We start from the raw sequence: 17222 nt of genomic DNA on the forward strand, positions 1-17222 counted from the left end.
TCATCCAGACACTTGAATATCCCGACATAGAGATGACATTTTAAACATGCAGCTTCCTAGGCATGTGAAATTCTGTAACTGATAGTTTGACCACATTTACCTCATGCCACTACAAAGTCACATTCCGTGAAAAAGCCCAATCACTCAGCTAAGTACTAAGACTGCCTAATGTTTACAGATGGTAATGGGTTCAGGTGGAGGAAAATGGGTAGCTATCACCCAGTTTTGCAATTGTAATCCTCTCCTGTAATACCCAGCTCGACTCCAACCTCTGCCTTTAACTGCAATACTCCTTTTGCTCCCTGTGTTCCCTATGACTACAATCCTCCAAGACTCCCATGGGCAATTTTTTACCTTAATACACCCATGCCCATTGTCTCCTGAAGAGCATTTCAGCCTCATGCTATCATCCCATATAAACTCATACCTCCTTTGGACTGGCTATTAGACAAAAACTGGTCATGCGCTGCAGATGTGCTGGTCGGCCAGCCAGAAGATGGCCAGCTGCACAGGGTATATGCACATTCTTCACATCAAAGCAATCACAGCTGCCAGTCAGGCCAAACAAATGATTTGCAAGCCTGACATAGTGGTTACAGAAGGAAGGAGAGCATGAGACTTCAAGTTACTTCATGCAAAGTCTGAACAAGCATGCTTAACAAATCATTAAGCTTCCAGCTTCCCAGCAGAAGGTTATGAAAGATGACATCATCTTCTAATGATACTTGGTAATACATTAAAGCTTGTCATTTGATCTGTAATATATATAAAATATAAATTCAAGACTCAAACCTTTGAAATGCCTAAAAAGCAATTTGTCACAGCCATATACAACAGATTTTTTTTCTTCCCTTAAAAAGCCAATCAGAAATATTTGTATTGAAATCCTTACAAGTTCTTCAGACTTTAGGTTCTTAGGAGCCCCAGTGCTCAGAAATACTAAGGAAATAACTACTGTATAATATCAATTCCCTCCCTCCTTTGCACAGTTTTTGATGCAATCTCTGTTTATTAACATCATGTAGTGGTTTTCTCTGTATCATGCGTGCCTCATTTCAAGACAACAGGGGACAGAACTTAGTATAAGCAACCATAAATCTGGTACTTCCTAAGACCCAACTGCTTGTCTTCATAAACTAAATCACATTAATTTAATGGCTGCTGAATGCCTTTAGAAATACATTTTTCTCTCAAAATTTAGTTTAAAAAAACTGAATACAGAAAAAAAATAGCATCACAATGTATCTACCTTTCAAATACTTGCAAGTGGTTGTGTAGCCGCATTCTTTTAAGAAGACAATAGTCTGCTCTGATAACTAAAATGCATTCCACTTTAATCAATGCAATTAAAAAAAGGCAGAGTGCTTCATGATGCTGAAACAAAAAAGAAAGCTTACACCAACTGTGATGCTCAGCCAAGGCCTAATTTCACCAAAGAAAAATTGCTTTTCAGAAAAAACTTTGTTAATTTCTGCAGGCATGTCATTAGCATGACAATAAACCACACTGGGAATCTGTTTTCCTATTTCTATGCTTCTACTTACAAACAAGGAAGACTACATTCCTACATCTATCAACACTGAATGCAAACGCTGTCAGTAAACCTGTTCCCTGGAGCCCTGTGGTTCCTTGTAACAAGTGAGAAGAGGATCCCAAAATCTACAGTAAAGAATTGTGTAACTATCATCTAAAGTGAGAAGTCTTTACTGTCTATAAAGAGACCCATGAATAATACACGAGAAAAAGTCATGCGTAGATATGAAAACATAAGCACTCTCCACTCGGAGCTTCCACTCTAGATTAAGAAATATAGAAAGTGATAGGAAAAGATGATTAAGGAGAATAAAATAATACAATACCAAAAAAGGCACATGCAAAGCTAATGCGAATGAGGCTCAGACGATCAGATTACTACCCTTGGGAATGAGACAAGACAAAAAGAACAAAGCAGAACAGTACTGGGTTACAGCTCAAATGCGGATGACTACAGGGGATGAGAAACAAGACAGCTGGGTGCAACAAATGAGAACAGTAAAGACAGAGAAAGGTTAAAGAAGGGCATCATGATCTCAGTGAAAGAAAAAGTGTCAGTGTGAGTAGAAGGAATACACTTCTTGACTACAAGGAAGGAAAAAAGGTTTTTGAAGGTTTGTTTTTTTAAAGGGAGAGAGGATGGCAAGGAAAGGCCACGGAAAAAACACAGACACTTCCATATTTCAAAGAGAACCATAGAAAGGAGGGATGAAATAGCAGTAACTACAATAATAAAAAAAAAAAATGAATGTAGGATATTGGACAAGCTGAAATGGAAAAGACAGAAAATGAGGGGCTATGGAAAAAAAAAAAACGCAGGTAAGAATAAACATAGAATAGTTTGAGTTGGAATGGATCTTTAAAGATCATTTAAACAGGGGGAGTCAGGTTAGATATAAGGAAGAAGTTCTTTACTGTGCGGGTGGTGAGGCACTGGAACAGGTTGCCCAAAGAAGTGGTAAATGTTCCATCCCTGGCAGTGTTCAAGCCCAGGCAGGACAAAGCCTTGGGTAACATAGTCTAGTGTGAAGCATTCCTGCCCATGGCAGGTGGGTTGAAGCTAGATGATCCTATCTATTCTATGATTCTAGTCCAATTCCTCTGCAACAAGCAGGGACATCCTCAAACACACATCAGGTTGCTCAGAGTCCCGTCCAACCTGACCTTGAATGTTTCCAGGGATGGAACATCTACCACCTCTAATAATGTAGAAATCAAAATAAGCAAACCATTAACTAATGTCTCAGAAGTGTGGAAAGGAGGACGGATTTCAGAAATGTTGCACTTATAAAAGTGACAAGATCTGATGTGGCTCAGGAAAGCAAGCAGGAAGGAAGTATGATAGCCTCCAGTACTGTTTGCAAGGCTACAGGAAATGGACACAGTAGCAAAATTTCCTGTGGCTGAAGGAAATGTCTGGAGTGGAGAGGAAGACAACTGGTTTACAGCAAATTATATTTGAAGATTCACTGAGGAAGTAAAGAAACGGACAGAAAGGAAAACGGACAGTGTGAAAGTGATCAAGAACTGGAGAGCTAGAACAAGCAAATGAAGAAAAACAAGACAAGACAGTCTTAGAAGGAAGAAGAAAGAAATATCTTCTATAGCCAACACTGAAAGCATGGATATGAAGGCTAAGACAGTGAACAAAAAAAAGCTACAGCCTTTTTGGAATATTCATCATAAAGAAGATATTGGGTATACACCACTGCGGTCACAGTAACATCAAGAATTACAAGAGATGCTGTCTTAGAAAGTCAAAAACTTTAAATGGAAAAGCTGTCTGTTATTTCTAAAACATATATAAGGAAGATGAAGCAAAATAAATTAAAGGTAGCCAAATAATACATGACATGAAAGACCAAAACACTCAGCTCTATTTTGCATAAACAAAGTGCTGAGATTTCATATAAATAAAGCTAACAATTTGGCAGAAAAGGAAATAGCAAGATATAGAATATTAGATAAACTCTATTCAAGTCAGCAAGGCTTGATGAAGTTCATTATGGTATACATATAGATATGTCTAAACCACTAATTAAATTGGTGGGCCTGGTAAAGGACATACCCCAAAACAGATGTCAAGGAGGTCCTACAAAATATGTCTATCAAACAAGGAGAATGAATGAAGTGCGATGCCATAGTGCTCTACCATTCAGCATTTTCCACTAGTTTTATCAACAGCTGAAATGATTCAGTAGTAACATTGTTCATGGAACCAAGACACGAAGCATCGAAAGAGATTTGGGGAACAAGATGTGAATTCTGAATGCTTAATAATTTGTGGAAATAGGAAGATAAAATTCAGTACAGAAAGTAATTATTCGTAAGGAATAGTTTAGTCCTGTGAGGAGCAGGGAGTTGGACTTGATGGTCCTTATGGGTCCTTTCCAACTTGAGATATTCTATGATTTTAGTAGGACCAGACATTAACACAGTGTAAGATGTATTGGGATAAGCAACAGTACTGCATAAAAAGACCTGGTATTGTATTCTGAAACACGAACTGAAAATTAAAAAAAAAAAATAATGCTCTCAGAAAAGCCAAATAAACCTGAGACTAATAATAGATATCCCTCATGCAGCACTACAGTAATTATCCTGATCTGCTTGGCCCCAGTGAAGTTTCAGCTCTGGACACCTCAAAATGCAAAAGATGCAAACAAACTGGGGAAAAAAATAAAGAAAAAAAAAACATAAAAAATTCAAAAAACAACCTGAAACTCCAAAGGACACAAAAAGTAATAAAAACTTAGAAAACACAACCCATGACAAAAGACTGAAAGACTTAAAAAGATGATGGAAAAACACAACAGTCTTCCAATAAATTAATTCATTGCAATAAGAACAACAGCCAAACTACTCTCAAAGTCTATTCACTAAAACAAGAAGTGAGGAAACATTTTTGTCCTGGGTTTAGCAGTAGCAGTCAGTTTTTCTCCTTAGTAGCTGGTGTTTTTGACTTTCAGCCTGGGAATAGAGCTGATAACACCGACGTTTTCAATTGTTGTTCAGTAATGTTTACTCTGACCAAGGACTTTGTGAGCCTCATGCTCTGCCAGGGAGGAGGGGAGGCCAGGAGGAAGCAGAGACAGGACACCTGACCCAAGCTAGCCAAAGAGGTATTCCATACCACAGCACGTCATGCTCGGGGAGGTAACTGGGAGTTACCTGGAAGGGCACGGGCTCTCTTTTGGGGGTCGGGCTCGTTTCGGCAGGTGGCATCGTATTCGATTCTCCTCCCCATCCCTCTGGGAGCAGGGAGGTGGGGGGGGGGAAGGAAAGAAAGAGGGAGGAAGGGGGGGAGTGAGTGAACGAGCTGTGTGGCTGGGTTTAAACCATGACAACTTTGAAAGGAAGTCAAGATTAGTTAAAAATGAAATCTTGATTTTCAAGAAATATTTGACTTCTATTAAGCTTAGTTAAGCTGTGCCATCCTTGTCATTAATGCTCCATTTTAGAAAATTACATTTAGAAATGCTTGGCATCCACAGTAAAGGTAGGGCAAAGCTAATGCTTTCTGAAATCAGAAGAAATAATATCTAACTCATAGAAATTTCCTTCAGACTGACACATTCGCAATGCAAATTTTAAAGTTCCCCTTTTTTCTTTAATTTCAGTTTTACATTAAAAAGGCCAAGGTTTCCAGGTTTTCTTTATTCATTATAAGGAAATAATAATTGTTAAGCTCAGAGGTTAAACTCAAGTTTCTAAAAAAAAAAAATTACATTTGTAGGAATACTTTGGGCTTTTACATTTCTAATGTATGTCAGAAAAAGAGTCCATCGCATATACTTCCATTTTCTTAAACTCTTATGTTACAATTTCAGCATTTATAGTGCTTGAGGCTTCATTCCAACAGAGCTAACTTTTCCATGCACTTTTACAAATATATCACACACCTAGGGATTACTTCTTTAAGTGTTGGAATGCTGTTAAGTGAAGTTAAATATACTATTTCAGTTGAGCAATAAATGTCACCTTATTTTAGTACTCTGTTCATGTTAGCGTAAAACAGTCATCTATGACCGCTCAATTAATAATGCATGAAAGCAATGATGTGTCACAGAACTGGAGTTTTGATATGAGCACATAATGCTTTTAACGTGGCATCTTACTCTAAGTACAGGGAGCACCCTTCATTCTCAAAGAAATTGTGAAGCTGCATTTGATTTCAGCACCTTGAAAGACTGATCTGTAAATGAGCAACACAAATATACTCACCTGTTCCATCATCTACATTCTCTACCTCCATCACTTCTGTGTTTATTCTGCCCCGAAAAAGGTAACGGTGGCCATCTGTAGATGCTTTGCTGTTCTTCAATCGCCTGATAAAAGAAAGTGCAAATGAGCATGTCACCACTTTTTTCTATGTTTCTGCATTATGACCTGTACATGCAGCATTTAAAGACTACAGTAAGAATCACAATACATTTATACAAGTGCTGTTGAACTGTGGAAACCACTGCTGAACGAGACACTGCTGATGCTAATGCAAAGATCCTACCTCTGGTAAGAGTAATCAGCAAATTGCTGGCTGACATGAGGAAAGTCTCACTCTACACAAGCTCTGTTCCAACACTTTGGTACCTGTATGCCACTGTCTGCCATCAAGATCTATCCTTTAACAGGCACATAAAAACAGCCAAGCCACAGCACTGATCAAAACAAATGGATATTATAGGTGCAGAGAAATACATCTGTTACCTGGATGCTACAGATAATCCAGGGCACTGTTAAAACACAGCTGGAAAAACAGGATGAAAGTTGGCTATCAAATCTGGAACTACCTTGGAAAATCTTAAGCACTCACACTATTCTGATGGACATGGCTGTGGTGATGACAGTAGAACCTGGATTTATGAAGCAACAGTTTCAGCAACTGCAGACAGTTTCCTAAACTAGACACTGAGGTCAAAGGTGGAGTTTCCTCTGACACCATCCACAACTGTGCAGAAGCAAAGGCAAAGATAATGGTACCCAGCAGTGCTACTAGGGAGAATACTCAAAGTCTATCACATACTGGGAATCTATCAAGGATCTATCTAGTTATATGTATTCCTGGCTACTCAAAACCAGCTTCTGGACCAGAGAGACAACCTTAACAGCTTCAAGAGGGATGCCTGTATTAAAGAAAACCCCTTTTCCTCAGAAGCACAAGAGCACTGAACAGTAACTGCAGAAGCTTGTTGCTACACCGTGGAATTGTTTCTTGCAATGCAGGAAGCAGCAGCTTTCTGGCCGTTTTCCCTGATTAGAAATACAAGGCTTGAAACTCTCGAATCTGTAGAGACTTGTTTTATAACATAAGCTACAATGCTAATTTGTTTGAACTAAAAATTCATTTTGTTTACCATTCCCAGAAGAGAGTGAGTCCATCACATATAATTTGTTGCAGAAGACTGGCAAAACTGATTCTTTCTCCCCACACTTCACCATTTGGATTCTGTATTTGTATATTTTTTTTTTCCAATGTTTGAATTAAACACACTTCTCTTTGAATGGTAAATCTCCTCTAAAAATGCTGATTTTCATATTGCAATTAACTGCAGTAAACACTGTGGTGATAATAAAATATTCTGATGAAAAAACATAGAGAGGATTAGCTCTAATGTGAGAAAAATGTATTATTTCTGAAAGCATAAATTAATCATTTACCTGTGCTTTTTTTTGCAGTAAACCAAAAGGTTGTCAAAAAGAAAAAATATCCTCTCTTGGATATTTCCTGCTGAAATTTTCAATAGTAGTCCACTTCGTAGCATTTCTGTGCACGTATCTGTGATGTTGGACCCCTAAAATCAATTGGGAAAAGATTATTTTTTATTCTGTGAGAACTGAAGAACTCCACACTGATTAAGGGTTTCCTATATAAACTCACAGCCATAATGATTCTCTGGAAACACCAAGAATAAAACTCATGGCAATTTATTACGTTATAATTAAATAGTGATTTCTAATGATGCTTAACACCAGTTTTGTACTCATTTAGGACTGCCACAAACTAGAGGGTTCGTGTCTTTTTTTTGAATGGATTAAGTTTAATCACCAAGGTTTCCAAATTACATCTGGGTGGTGAGACTCCCCCTTAAAAATCAAGCCAACGTCATACAATAATTCTTATCCTCCGTAACTTCACTATTTAGTCAGAAACATCTGAAAATGGGGCTTTACAAGACATGATCTATGCCAAGATGAGCCTGGAAGCCAAAGCCACATGGAATTTGAATATCATTAAGATATATACTTCTACACTAAGCTAAGCTAAGTACTAAATCAAATACACCAAGATCTAAAACTCAGACAAAGCTAACAGTGGCACATACAACTAAGACTGCCTAGTGTAGCTCTTCCTAACATATACTGAAGACACTGGAATTTTGCTAAGCTTTACCTGTTTGGGATGAAACTTCCCATGCCTCATTTTTGATTCAAGGCAGATCATTCTTTCATATTGAAAGAAGGCAGGCATTTTCATATAGGTTAATGAAAAAGAAGCAACTTTAACAAAGGATTACATTTTCTAAAAATATTCCTCTGAAAAGTCATGGTATTTCTACATCATATAAAGAAAAATTTACCTCTCAAGGAAGCCTTCCTTGAACTCAAGAGGTGTATTTTGCAATTCTGAAAATCCATGCTCCTGTGGGACAAAGTTCCTGTCCATGCACTGCATGAGTCCAGCTGTGCAATCCTATTGATAATCATGCTTGCTGGCTGCATTGAGCATACACATTAAGCTCAAAGAGTTTCCTAACTTGAGGCAGTCAACAGTCAGCTTGGAAAACCTGTAAAAGCCAGGACTATCATCTACACATGTTCTGAAAGACTTATGCCTGCAATAGCTGTAGTTACTTCCTCTTTTTTATCCAACCACAGTAGCCCAAAGAAAAATAGGCTCAATTAAGAGACGAGAAGGAATCACGGGTTCTGCTCTCAGCTCTTCATCCTATTATTCATCCCTTTTGTGTCACAGCCCTGAATACTGAGCAATAGCTCAGACTGCTCTAAGGAGAACAGTGTCTGTTTACAGAAATGATAAGAAAAAATGCAGAACCATCACACTGGAACATCATTCAGGTCTCTAAATAGAGTAGCTTCAGCGTCAGTATTAACTAACCACTCGTTTCCATTTGGGATCAAACGAGCCAAAAATGAACATCATCTATAGCCAATACATCATACTTCCCTTCCTAGGACAGCAACAGCACCAGAAGCTGACATACTAATTTTACAGTTTTATTTGAGACCAATCGCTGAAACACCTTAAAAGCCTACTCAGTAAAACAAATTCAGCATAAATTTCAGCTGCACTTAATGCTTGCTGACCACAACTACAGAAAAGCAGGTTTTTTCATTCCATCCATTTATTGCTTTTGTGCATTAAGTAGAATAAACAGTACCACACACTGCTTTTAAAATTAGCTGGAATATTGCTAATGATTTGCATTTTAAAAGGCTGGGTATTTTTTAAAGATTTTCAGTTTGTTTTTACAGAAAATTTCAGCTTTGCTGGAAAATTGTAATCTTTTGTAGGGAAGACAAAAAACTTCAGCTTAAGGCTTCAAAATTGTATCAGCAGTTTCAGTTTTCTACAAAAGGGTGTATTTTTTCACAGAGAGGGTTTTATGAAAAAATGTTGACTCTTTTTATTTGAAGTGCTCATTTTCACTGTAGAAAAATACCTTTTCCCCACAGCCCATGCCAGATTTGCTACTGTGCCAGCACCATGTCATAAAATACCATATTTTATACATATTTCAAACATCTGTAATTCAGGCTACTCGAATTATCAAGATTCGCCTCAATCATGATTCAAGTTCAACATTACAATACAGCAGTGTGTATTATCTGCATCACATTGCTACACTTTGCTATTGTTTTCCTCTTTATTTTCCTTCTGCCAGATAATGAAAATAACATTCTAGTGGTACTTTTTTCCCTTCATAGACCTCCTGTCCAAATACTGAACAGTGTTAACTTCACTTATTCAATACTTTTTGACAAGATCACAACCCATGCTGGTGTGGCCACAGGTCAGTGATTTTTGTTATTGCTGTTTTATTTGCTGAAGTCCAAGGGTATAAGGTAAGACGATCATAAGTCACATCTGGCAGTCCTACGTAACGCTGGTAGCGCAGAAAAGTCCCCTGCCACCCTCTTGCCTATGGAAAACTGTTAGACTCAGCCTGTCCCTAGACATGGGTGGAGTGGGCATGGAGCTGGCAAGGAGAAAAGAGGAAGGGCATATCATGTGAAAGCACTGCTGTCTGTACACGTCCTCTCTATCAACTCCTGAGGGATGAAAAACATGCCCGAAGAAGAATAGGGTAGAGGGCACACAAACACTGCCATATCCATCATGCAGTTCCAAGGAGGATTAACAACTATTAATGTTTTCATGAAAGATATTGCTACACCTTGAACCTCCACATGGGTTTACACCAAGCTATAGTTGATGTCCAGCCCAGTAGGATAATTCATTTATCTAACTCTGAGCCACCCCTCTCATAGTAGAAAGTTCAAGGCTACACTAACAGAGGAGAAGTCACCTTGTCCCAGAAGCACAAGGCTAAAATTGAACTACACTATCTACAAGCAATACTTTTGGAAACCAGTATTACCAAAAACATCTAACACAACCATGTTTTCATTAAATGTTTGTATTGAAACTACCACGGAAATGTCAAATATAAGCAATTTGAACCTGAAAAACAATTTGCCATTTCAAAGTTTTCATAAGCATGTACATTTTTTACTCAGTGCTTGCAAGGGAAGATCATATAGTTGCTCAACCTAAATGTAAAATCACTACTACTATGCTACAATTCATGTTTCTATGCATTTAAAGTACCTGCAATTAGAGCTGATGGAGTATTATGAGTGAAACCAGCCTTTTTGTAATATGTCAATTTGAAAATGCCTTGTATTATAGAAAGAAACCTGTTTCGACCATCTTAAAAAAAAATAAAAAATCCAACAACAAAACCCCAAAACAAAACAAAAAACCCAACATATAAAAGACTCAGTTGGAAGAATCTAACCTGCAAACCAGGCTTATACTATGAATCTAGACTATATTTTCCTCCCCCTATCCTAATGAGTCACTGAAGACTGCAAGATTCCAAATACCTAGCTGTAGAGCAGTCCTCTACTGTGGACAGCATTGGGATCAAGGGCTCTAGTTTTTCAGGCTAGCTGGTGTGGAAATTAAAAGCCTAAGATCTCAGAGCCTTCAGGCTACTTAGGTAAAACTGGCTTCAGCTGCCATTCAGTCACCTATCATTCCACCAAGGCAAAAGCTCAGGCAAGAGGTCTGAAATGTGGGCTACCATGACTACATCACAAAGTAAATGCATTTAAAATGCACTGGAAGGAGAGAGACTGTATGCAAGAAATCTGCAACAATATCCCCACTCATCCTTTAGCCATGAAATACCCATCTTTGACATCAAAAAATGACCTTTATTACCTTGAAATGAAAAGCAGCATTTGTTGGTTTCATTTTGTAACAACAGCTACTTAGCTACATATTCTGGCCACATCAGTCAAACATGAAAGTCTGACCATACTGACTCAATGGCGAGCACATTAACAGTGATAAAAGTCAGAAATTACATATATTAATGTACTCTTCAGTACTTGCACATGGGCACGGGAAAGAGAAATATAATAGAGAAAAGGTCTAAAACACCTAGAATTTAAAACAGAAATCTCCATTAAAATACTACTTTATGATATAGCACAATGGAAAGGAACAGAACACCCCATGCTATTGTCACTAAGTTGGCCTGTGACTCAGACTGGGTTGTTCAGTTTCCAGCTTACAACAAATGCAACAATCTTATTTTTTAATTCCCTCACTGAAACATCCACGCAGATTTTCCTGACAGACTCCTTCAGCTGTTGAGCCATTCTCCAGCTGAGACAGCCACCTACACAAGTTCTGAATTCAGGCCAATAAATTTAACCACTTAGGAAATTAAGTGAGAAAGTCATTATACTCAAAATTTTCTTCCTTGAAACAGATGTTCCATTTTTCCATGAATCTGTATTTTTATCATAATAAACACAAGCTTCATTTTATGACACTCATGTATAGGAATTCAAGTCATGCTTTGATCAGATTCTAAAAATAGTCTTTTTTTTTTTTTTTCCCCTTTCCTTCTAGTTGGGGCCAAGCAATGTGCTAAGCATTTCCTTCTGGAAGGAAATCTCCAACAAGTTTGCCTCTTTATTTTTAGGCAATGCAGAAAACCAGATGTTTATTTAATCAAATCCACTCTCATACATTGCATTCAGAGATTTTCTTGCAGTTGTTGCTGGGAATCATTCAGAAAAGCTCTAAAACATGCTCTTATACATGATTTTTACCATTTCAAGGACTAACCATATAGTATGTTTGAGAAAGGATGCGCGTATTAAGATCAGGGCAGCCCTGTGGTTGCCATGTGGTAACATCAAACCTGATCAGCTAAACCACATTAAACACAACATAACTGTACTGAATAAATTCTATTTTAAGACAATGGCACTTTTCCAGAGATCAAGCAGAAGCGAAATCCTAAGATTAAATTTGGGGAAGAAAATAGGAAAAAACAAACAAACAAGGTCGGAAGGAAATTACTGTATTACAGTTCACAGAATACGTTCTGAATACAGAGCATAAATCTATGTTTCATACACTTCTGTCTATATTGTTACCCTTCCTTATCGTTACTTTTGCTCATTAATATATTTCCAACAGCAAACATATTTATTACTCCGTGTTTTATTAAGAATTCAGAAAAAAAATGAATGCAGAAAAGTGCATTCCCTTTTCAGAAATGTGAGAACGATATGCTCTTAACCGACTTATATGACTAATAACACATTGAGATAGTAATGCTGTAACTTTATATTTGAGTGTGCTCATCAATATGAATTTGAGAAATATCTGTAAGACTCAGGCACTGAAAGCAAGTAGAAGAATCTTAATCACTACGGCACAACAGAAAACTTACTTGAAAGTTGAAAATAATAGTAGAGTCAGTTATAGACAGTATTATTTTAAAATTTCCTTGCCATATAAAATTTAGTAATGCAAATGCCTGCTATTGCTTCTATCATTAAGTTATTGTACAAACATGTCTAACAAATGTTAAAGTTCACATACACTAACCTTTCCAAGTTAACTGTTGATGACAGCAAGTTCAAGCTAACAACAAAAAAGGAACTTACTTTCACCTAGTCTAAATAAGCAGCTGTTAAGGTATTTGGTTCTTTTGGAAAGTGTTAGGTCAACAAGACCCCCTCTCAATTACAGTGTTTAGAGTTTTACTTTATTTAAGTAGTCCTGTGTATTACGTTCAAAACTGACTTATTAAAAAATTACTTACATTGCTTGCTTTGCATTTCTTATATATGAACTTCACTCCCACCTCAGTGTGGGCAGCTAAGATGTTTCAATACAAAACACCTAAGGCAAATCAAATATATACAAATAGGACTTGTTGGTGTTGGTTGATGAGAAAATGAACATGAGCCGGCTTCAGTGTGCACTCGCAACCCAGAAAGCCAACCATATCCTGGGCTCCATCAAAAGGAGCGTGACCAGCAGGTCGAAGGAGGTGATCCTGCCCCTCTACTCTGCTCTCATGAGACCTCACTTGGAGTGTTGTGTGCAGTTCTGGTGTCCTCAACATAAAAGGACATGGAACTGTTGGAACAAGTCCAGAGGAGGGCCACGAGGATGATCAGGGGACTGGAGCACCTCCCATATGAAGACAGGCTGAGAAAGTTGGGGCTGTTCAGCCTGGAGAAGAGAAGGCTGCGTGGAGACCTCATAGTAGCCTTCCAGTATCTAAAGGGGGCCTATAGGGATGCTGGGGAGGGACTCTTCATTAGGGACTGTAGTGGCAGGACAAGGGGTAATGGATTAAAACTTAAAACAGCAGAAGCTTAGATTGGATATAAGGAAGAAATTCTTTCCTGTGAGGGTGGTGAGGCACTGGAATGGGCTGCCCAAGGAAGCTGTGAAGGCTCCATCCCTGGAGGTGTTCAAGGCCAAGCTGGACAGAGCCTTGGGTGACATAGTTTAGTATGAGTTGTCGCTCCCACGGCACGTGGGTTGGAACTAGATGATCTTAAGGTCCTTTCCAAACCAAAACATTATATGATTCCATTATATGATCCACATTTATCTTTCTGTATAAACTAATAATAGTGCTCAAAATAATACAACAGGCAGATTCTGGTGCTACAACTACTTGATCTTGAAGTTGCCTAAGGGAAATGGTGGCTCTTCTGGATACTACTGAAAACACTAACTCAGAAATAGACCTATGGTTTCTTCACAGAACTAAAGCATTAAATTTCTTCCACTTGAAAACTGAAATAATTAAACCAAAACCAAGTCTTACACACATTCTCTTGAACACATGTTAGTTTAACTTGGCCAACAGTAAAGAACTATCTACAAGCTGACAAACACGGACTTAGTGCTTAATCAAAATAAGTAGCTGTTTTTTTTTCAACCACATAAAATGCTTTAGGCAGGAATTGACAGCAGTAAAATCAAGGCAACAGTTAAATTAGGATTTATAGATGTGCATGTGTGCACACAAACATGTTAATGTAAAAGGTCAATATTCCAAGTTAAACACCAAACACTGCCTGCTGTCCTGGAAGTCTGCTATTTTATACAGTGGTGCTCAGTCATGGACAACACTGAATTTGCAAAACAGAACCCAAATGAAAGCTGTGTTTCACAGCACTGAGGAGCTGACAGTACCTCAGGCTCACAAAACCAGTGCGACATATGTTTGTTGAAAATTTTTATTCCCTCATCAATACACAAAGCAACAAATCTACAACAGTACCTCCCATCCTTCCACATGAGACTGCCATTCTTCCAAAACCTCTAATTTCTCCATTTGTCTCTTGGCTTCATTTATGTTGGAACAGACAGCTTTCATGGCCTGGAGGGCTTCCATTAGTGCTGCATAGTCACTGTGCTTCCTTGGAGTCCGCTTCAGTAACTCCTATTTAGACATATAAAAAAAAAGAAAAGAAAAAAAAAAAAGAAAACAAGAAACCTGTCTTTGATCTCTACATGTACATTACAGGAGGCTTAAATTGAATAGCATACAAAAATGAAGAAGTAGCCAGACCTCTATGTTACGAAGTGGTAAAATAATAAACCCTCCAGCATTGTGTTCTAGTAGGACACTAAAACTCAAAGAAATAAATTACTAACAGCAAAAATAATCAGTACTTTGGAATTAGTACTTAGTTTGCCTTTCAGCTACTTTCTCACCCCAGCAATGTTTCTTCATGTTGAGCTTCGGTTTGGGGTTTGATTTTTTTGGTTGTTGGTCTTTTGGGGTTTTTTTATATGCCACAGGATGGAACTGTTCAACAACAACAATTCTGCTTAAAAATGCTGGTTTATTCATGTCAAAGTTAGCACTTGCCTCTCCTGCAACTCTGGGTAAAGCCCATCTTCCTTTAGCTTCACACTATTGTTTAATCTAGTGCAATATGCCAGAGCACTGAACAATATCTTAGGTGATTCACCGATTTCAGGTGCTTACTGGTAATGGCAGCCACACTAAAACACAGAAGTGGAGTTGCCAGTATTCATTTGAGATTTCCCGTCTCAAACTACCAACTGCCTGTTTACAGCTGGACTGACTATGGACAGCCTTCAGCACACACCCTGACTGAGATACAGGCACGAGCCCTAAGGCTGCTGCCACCACACCCTGTATTTAAATTTATTTAACATAAATATTTCCATTTCATTGTTCCCTAGAGTAATTCATTAGTCATTTTCCCCTGTTCATCTGCAGATCCTTCATTCAAAAAATAGAATATAATTTTAGAATAGGCCAAGGGAACTGTAAAACCACAGATATCTGGGATGAATCAAACCTCAATGCAATTATCATATTCTTTAAGTTGTTTTAAAAACCTTTCTTTGAACATGTTTAAAGTTTTTATGTCAGTGCAATGAAATTCATATGGCTCATAGCTGGCATTGTTTCAGATCTAAACTCACACATGCAATGTGAAAAACACTGTTCAGTAATCAGGTTTCAGGCAGGTTCTAGAGCAAAATCTGCTCTGGTTTCTCTTTCACTGTTTGAAACAATAAACAATATTAAGCCTCCATTTGTTAAGCAAAAAATTGTTTTAAATATTTACTGTTATGACAATTGTATTACTTTGTTTCCTAACATGGAAAAAAAAATCGGTAACTCAGTTTTTCATATCTAATGATTATCAGCACATTTAACATTTTTAGGTTTTAAATTGTAACAATAATAAAAGAATAAACATAGAAATGTGCATAGAATCACCTACACCATTACTCTAGAGCTTTCTTACAAATAATTTTCATAAATATTTTTCATTTACAGTTTGCTGACGGTAAATTAGACCCATCAAAGCATGTCACTAACAACTCTGCTAGCCCAAGCATTTTAGACAAGACCATGGTCAAACCCAGCTGAAATCAGTCTCATTACACTCCTTTTAAATGACTCACTTCTATTCCAACAATTGAGAGGCAACTTTACAACCAGCTGCAGAAGCAAGCTAATCACCTTGACCCAGCCAAACTCCTCAGTTCCTTTTAATACAGAAGACCTGCCACTAGCTTTAATGAGAGCATGTCTGGGTCCAATATCTAATAAAGAGATTATTCACTGTGTAGAGAGATTGTTCCTGCTGTTCAGAAATATGCTTAGCAACCAGTTTTATACAGAAAGTTTAAAGTCCTAGATAAAAAAACTTGAAATACCTTCAAAAGAAGGGGATACTTGCATATTCTCTGTATTGGTGTTACCAGATATCCCTCCAACGGTACATCTGTGTTCTTGCGTCCTCCAAGAAGCATGCAATTCTAGAGTGAGAACAGTTTCATAAATTAATAAAAAATACAAGAAAATGATGAGAAATAAAGACAAGGGCATATGTACACAGCAATATTGGCTAAGCTGTAAGTAATAAGGGAGTTATGCAAGATTGACAAAAGAACAGGCTTGAACACATGCGCAGGCACGTACTCTATCATACAAAGAAACCACAATGGACTTAGGCAGGCATCTCCCCTAGGTACCTTCTTCATACAGTCTGATAAAGAGAGGCCAGCTTTAAAGTTTAAAAATGAAAGACAGTGAATAAAATGCCAAAAATATGCTTTCATACTTCAACAAACAAAAATAAAAATCATTCAGGGTGACTACTCTAGGTGCTGTTGCTTCTAAAAGATGTGTTTGTAATATTAAGTAGCATCAAAGATGGTTTGGAAGGCTTGAACCTGGCCATCCTATACACACCCACCAAAAAAGTGTTCTGTTTACATGCTTCTATAGTTAAATGTGATGGGCAACAAACAAAATGCCCTTAGTCATGGGCTAAAAAAATATATAAATTTTCCCAAGACACCCAACTATGGAAGCAGAGAATACATGAAATATTCATGGTGGAAGCACCCATGAAAAAGCAGCAGAGAGAAAGAGAGAAAAGAATAAGGGGTATCTGGCATAACAAAGCATGCAAGGGACATCACCGCAAATATTTGGAATTGCTGTAATTAAAGTGTAAGTACATAAAAGACCTAAGGATGAAAGCTATTTTACTGAGAGATAAGAAGGAATTGTGATGCAATGGTATGATATCATCTACAGCTTCAAAGTGCAAGATGT

At 37.7% G+C, this 17222-nt stretch overlaps 1 protein-coding gene across 3 annotated transcripts in view; it reads right to left on the minus strand.

The window, feature by feature from the left end:
- PREX2 (phosphatidylinositol-3,4,5-trisphosphate dependent Rac exchange factor 2) overlaps positions 1-17222 on the minus strand; it is a 171777-nt gene that overhangs the window by 103201 nt on the left and 51354 nt on the right. For all 3 annotated transcript variants that reach the window (XM_062633230.1, XM_062633229.1, XM_062633231.1), the window contains 4 exons: positions 16316-16417; positions 14391-14552; positions 7192-7325; positions 5758-5861 (listed from right to left, as the gene is read on the minus strand). In XM_062633230.1, the coding sequence (XP_062489214.1) occupies positions 5758-5861; positions 7192-7325; positions 14391-14552; positions 16316-16417 (502 nt within the window). The remainder of the gene's footprint in view (positions 1-5757; positions 5862-7191; positions 7326-14390; positions 14553-16315; positions 16418-17222) is intronic.

The sequence above is a fragment of the Pezoporus occidentalis genome, unplaced genomic scaffold (genome assembly GCF_034315485.1).
Source record: "Pezoporus occidentalis ecotype Australia unplaced genomic scaffold, CSIRO_AGI_Poc_V1 ctg4, whole genome shotgun sequence".
Taxonomy (NCBI): domain Eukaryota; kingdom Metazoa; phylum Chordata; class Aves; order Psittaciformes; family Psittacidae; genus Pezoporus; species Pezoporus occidentalis.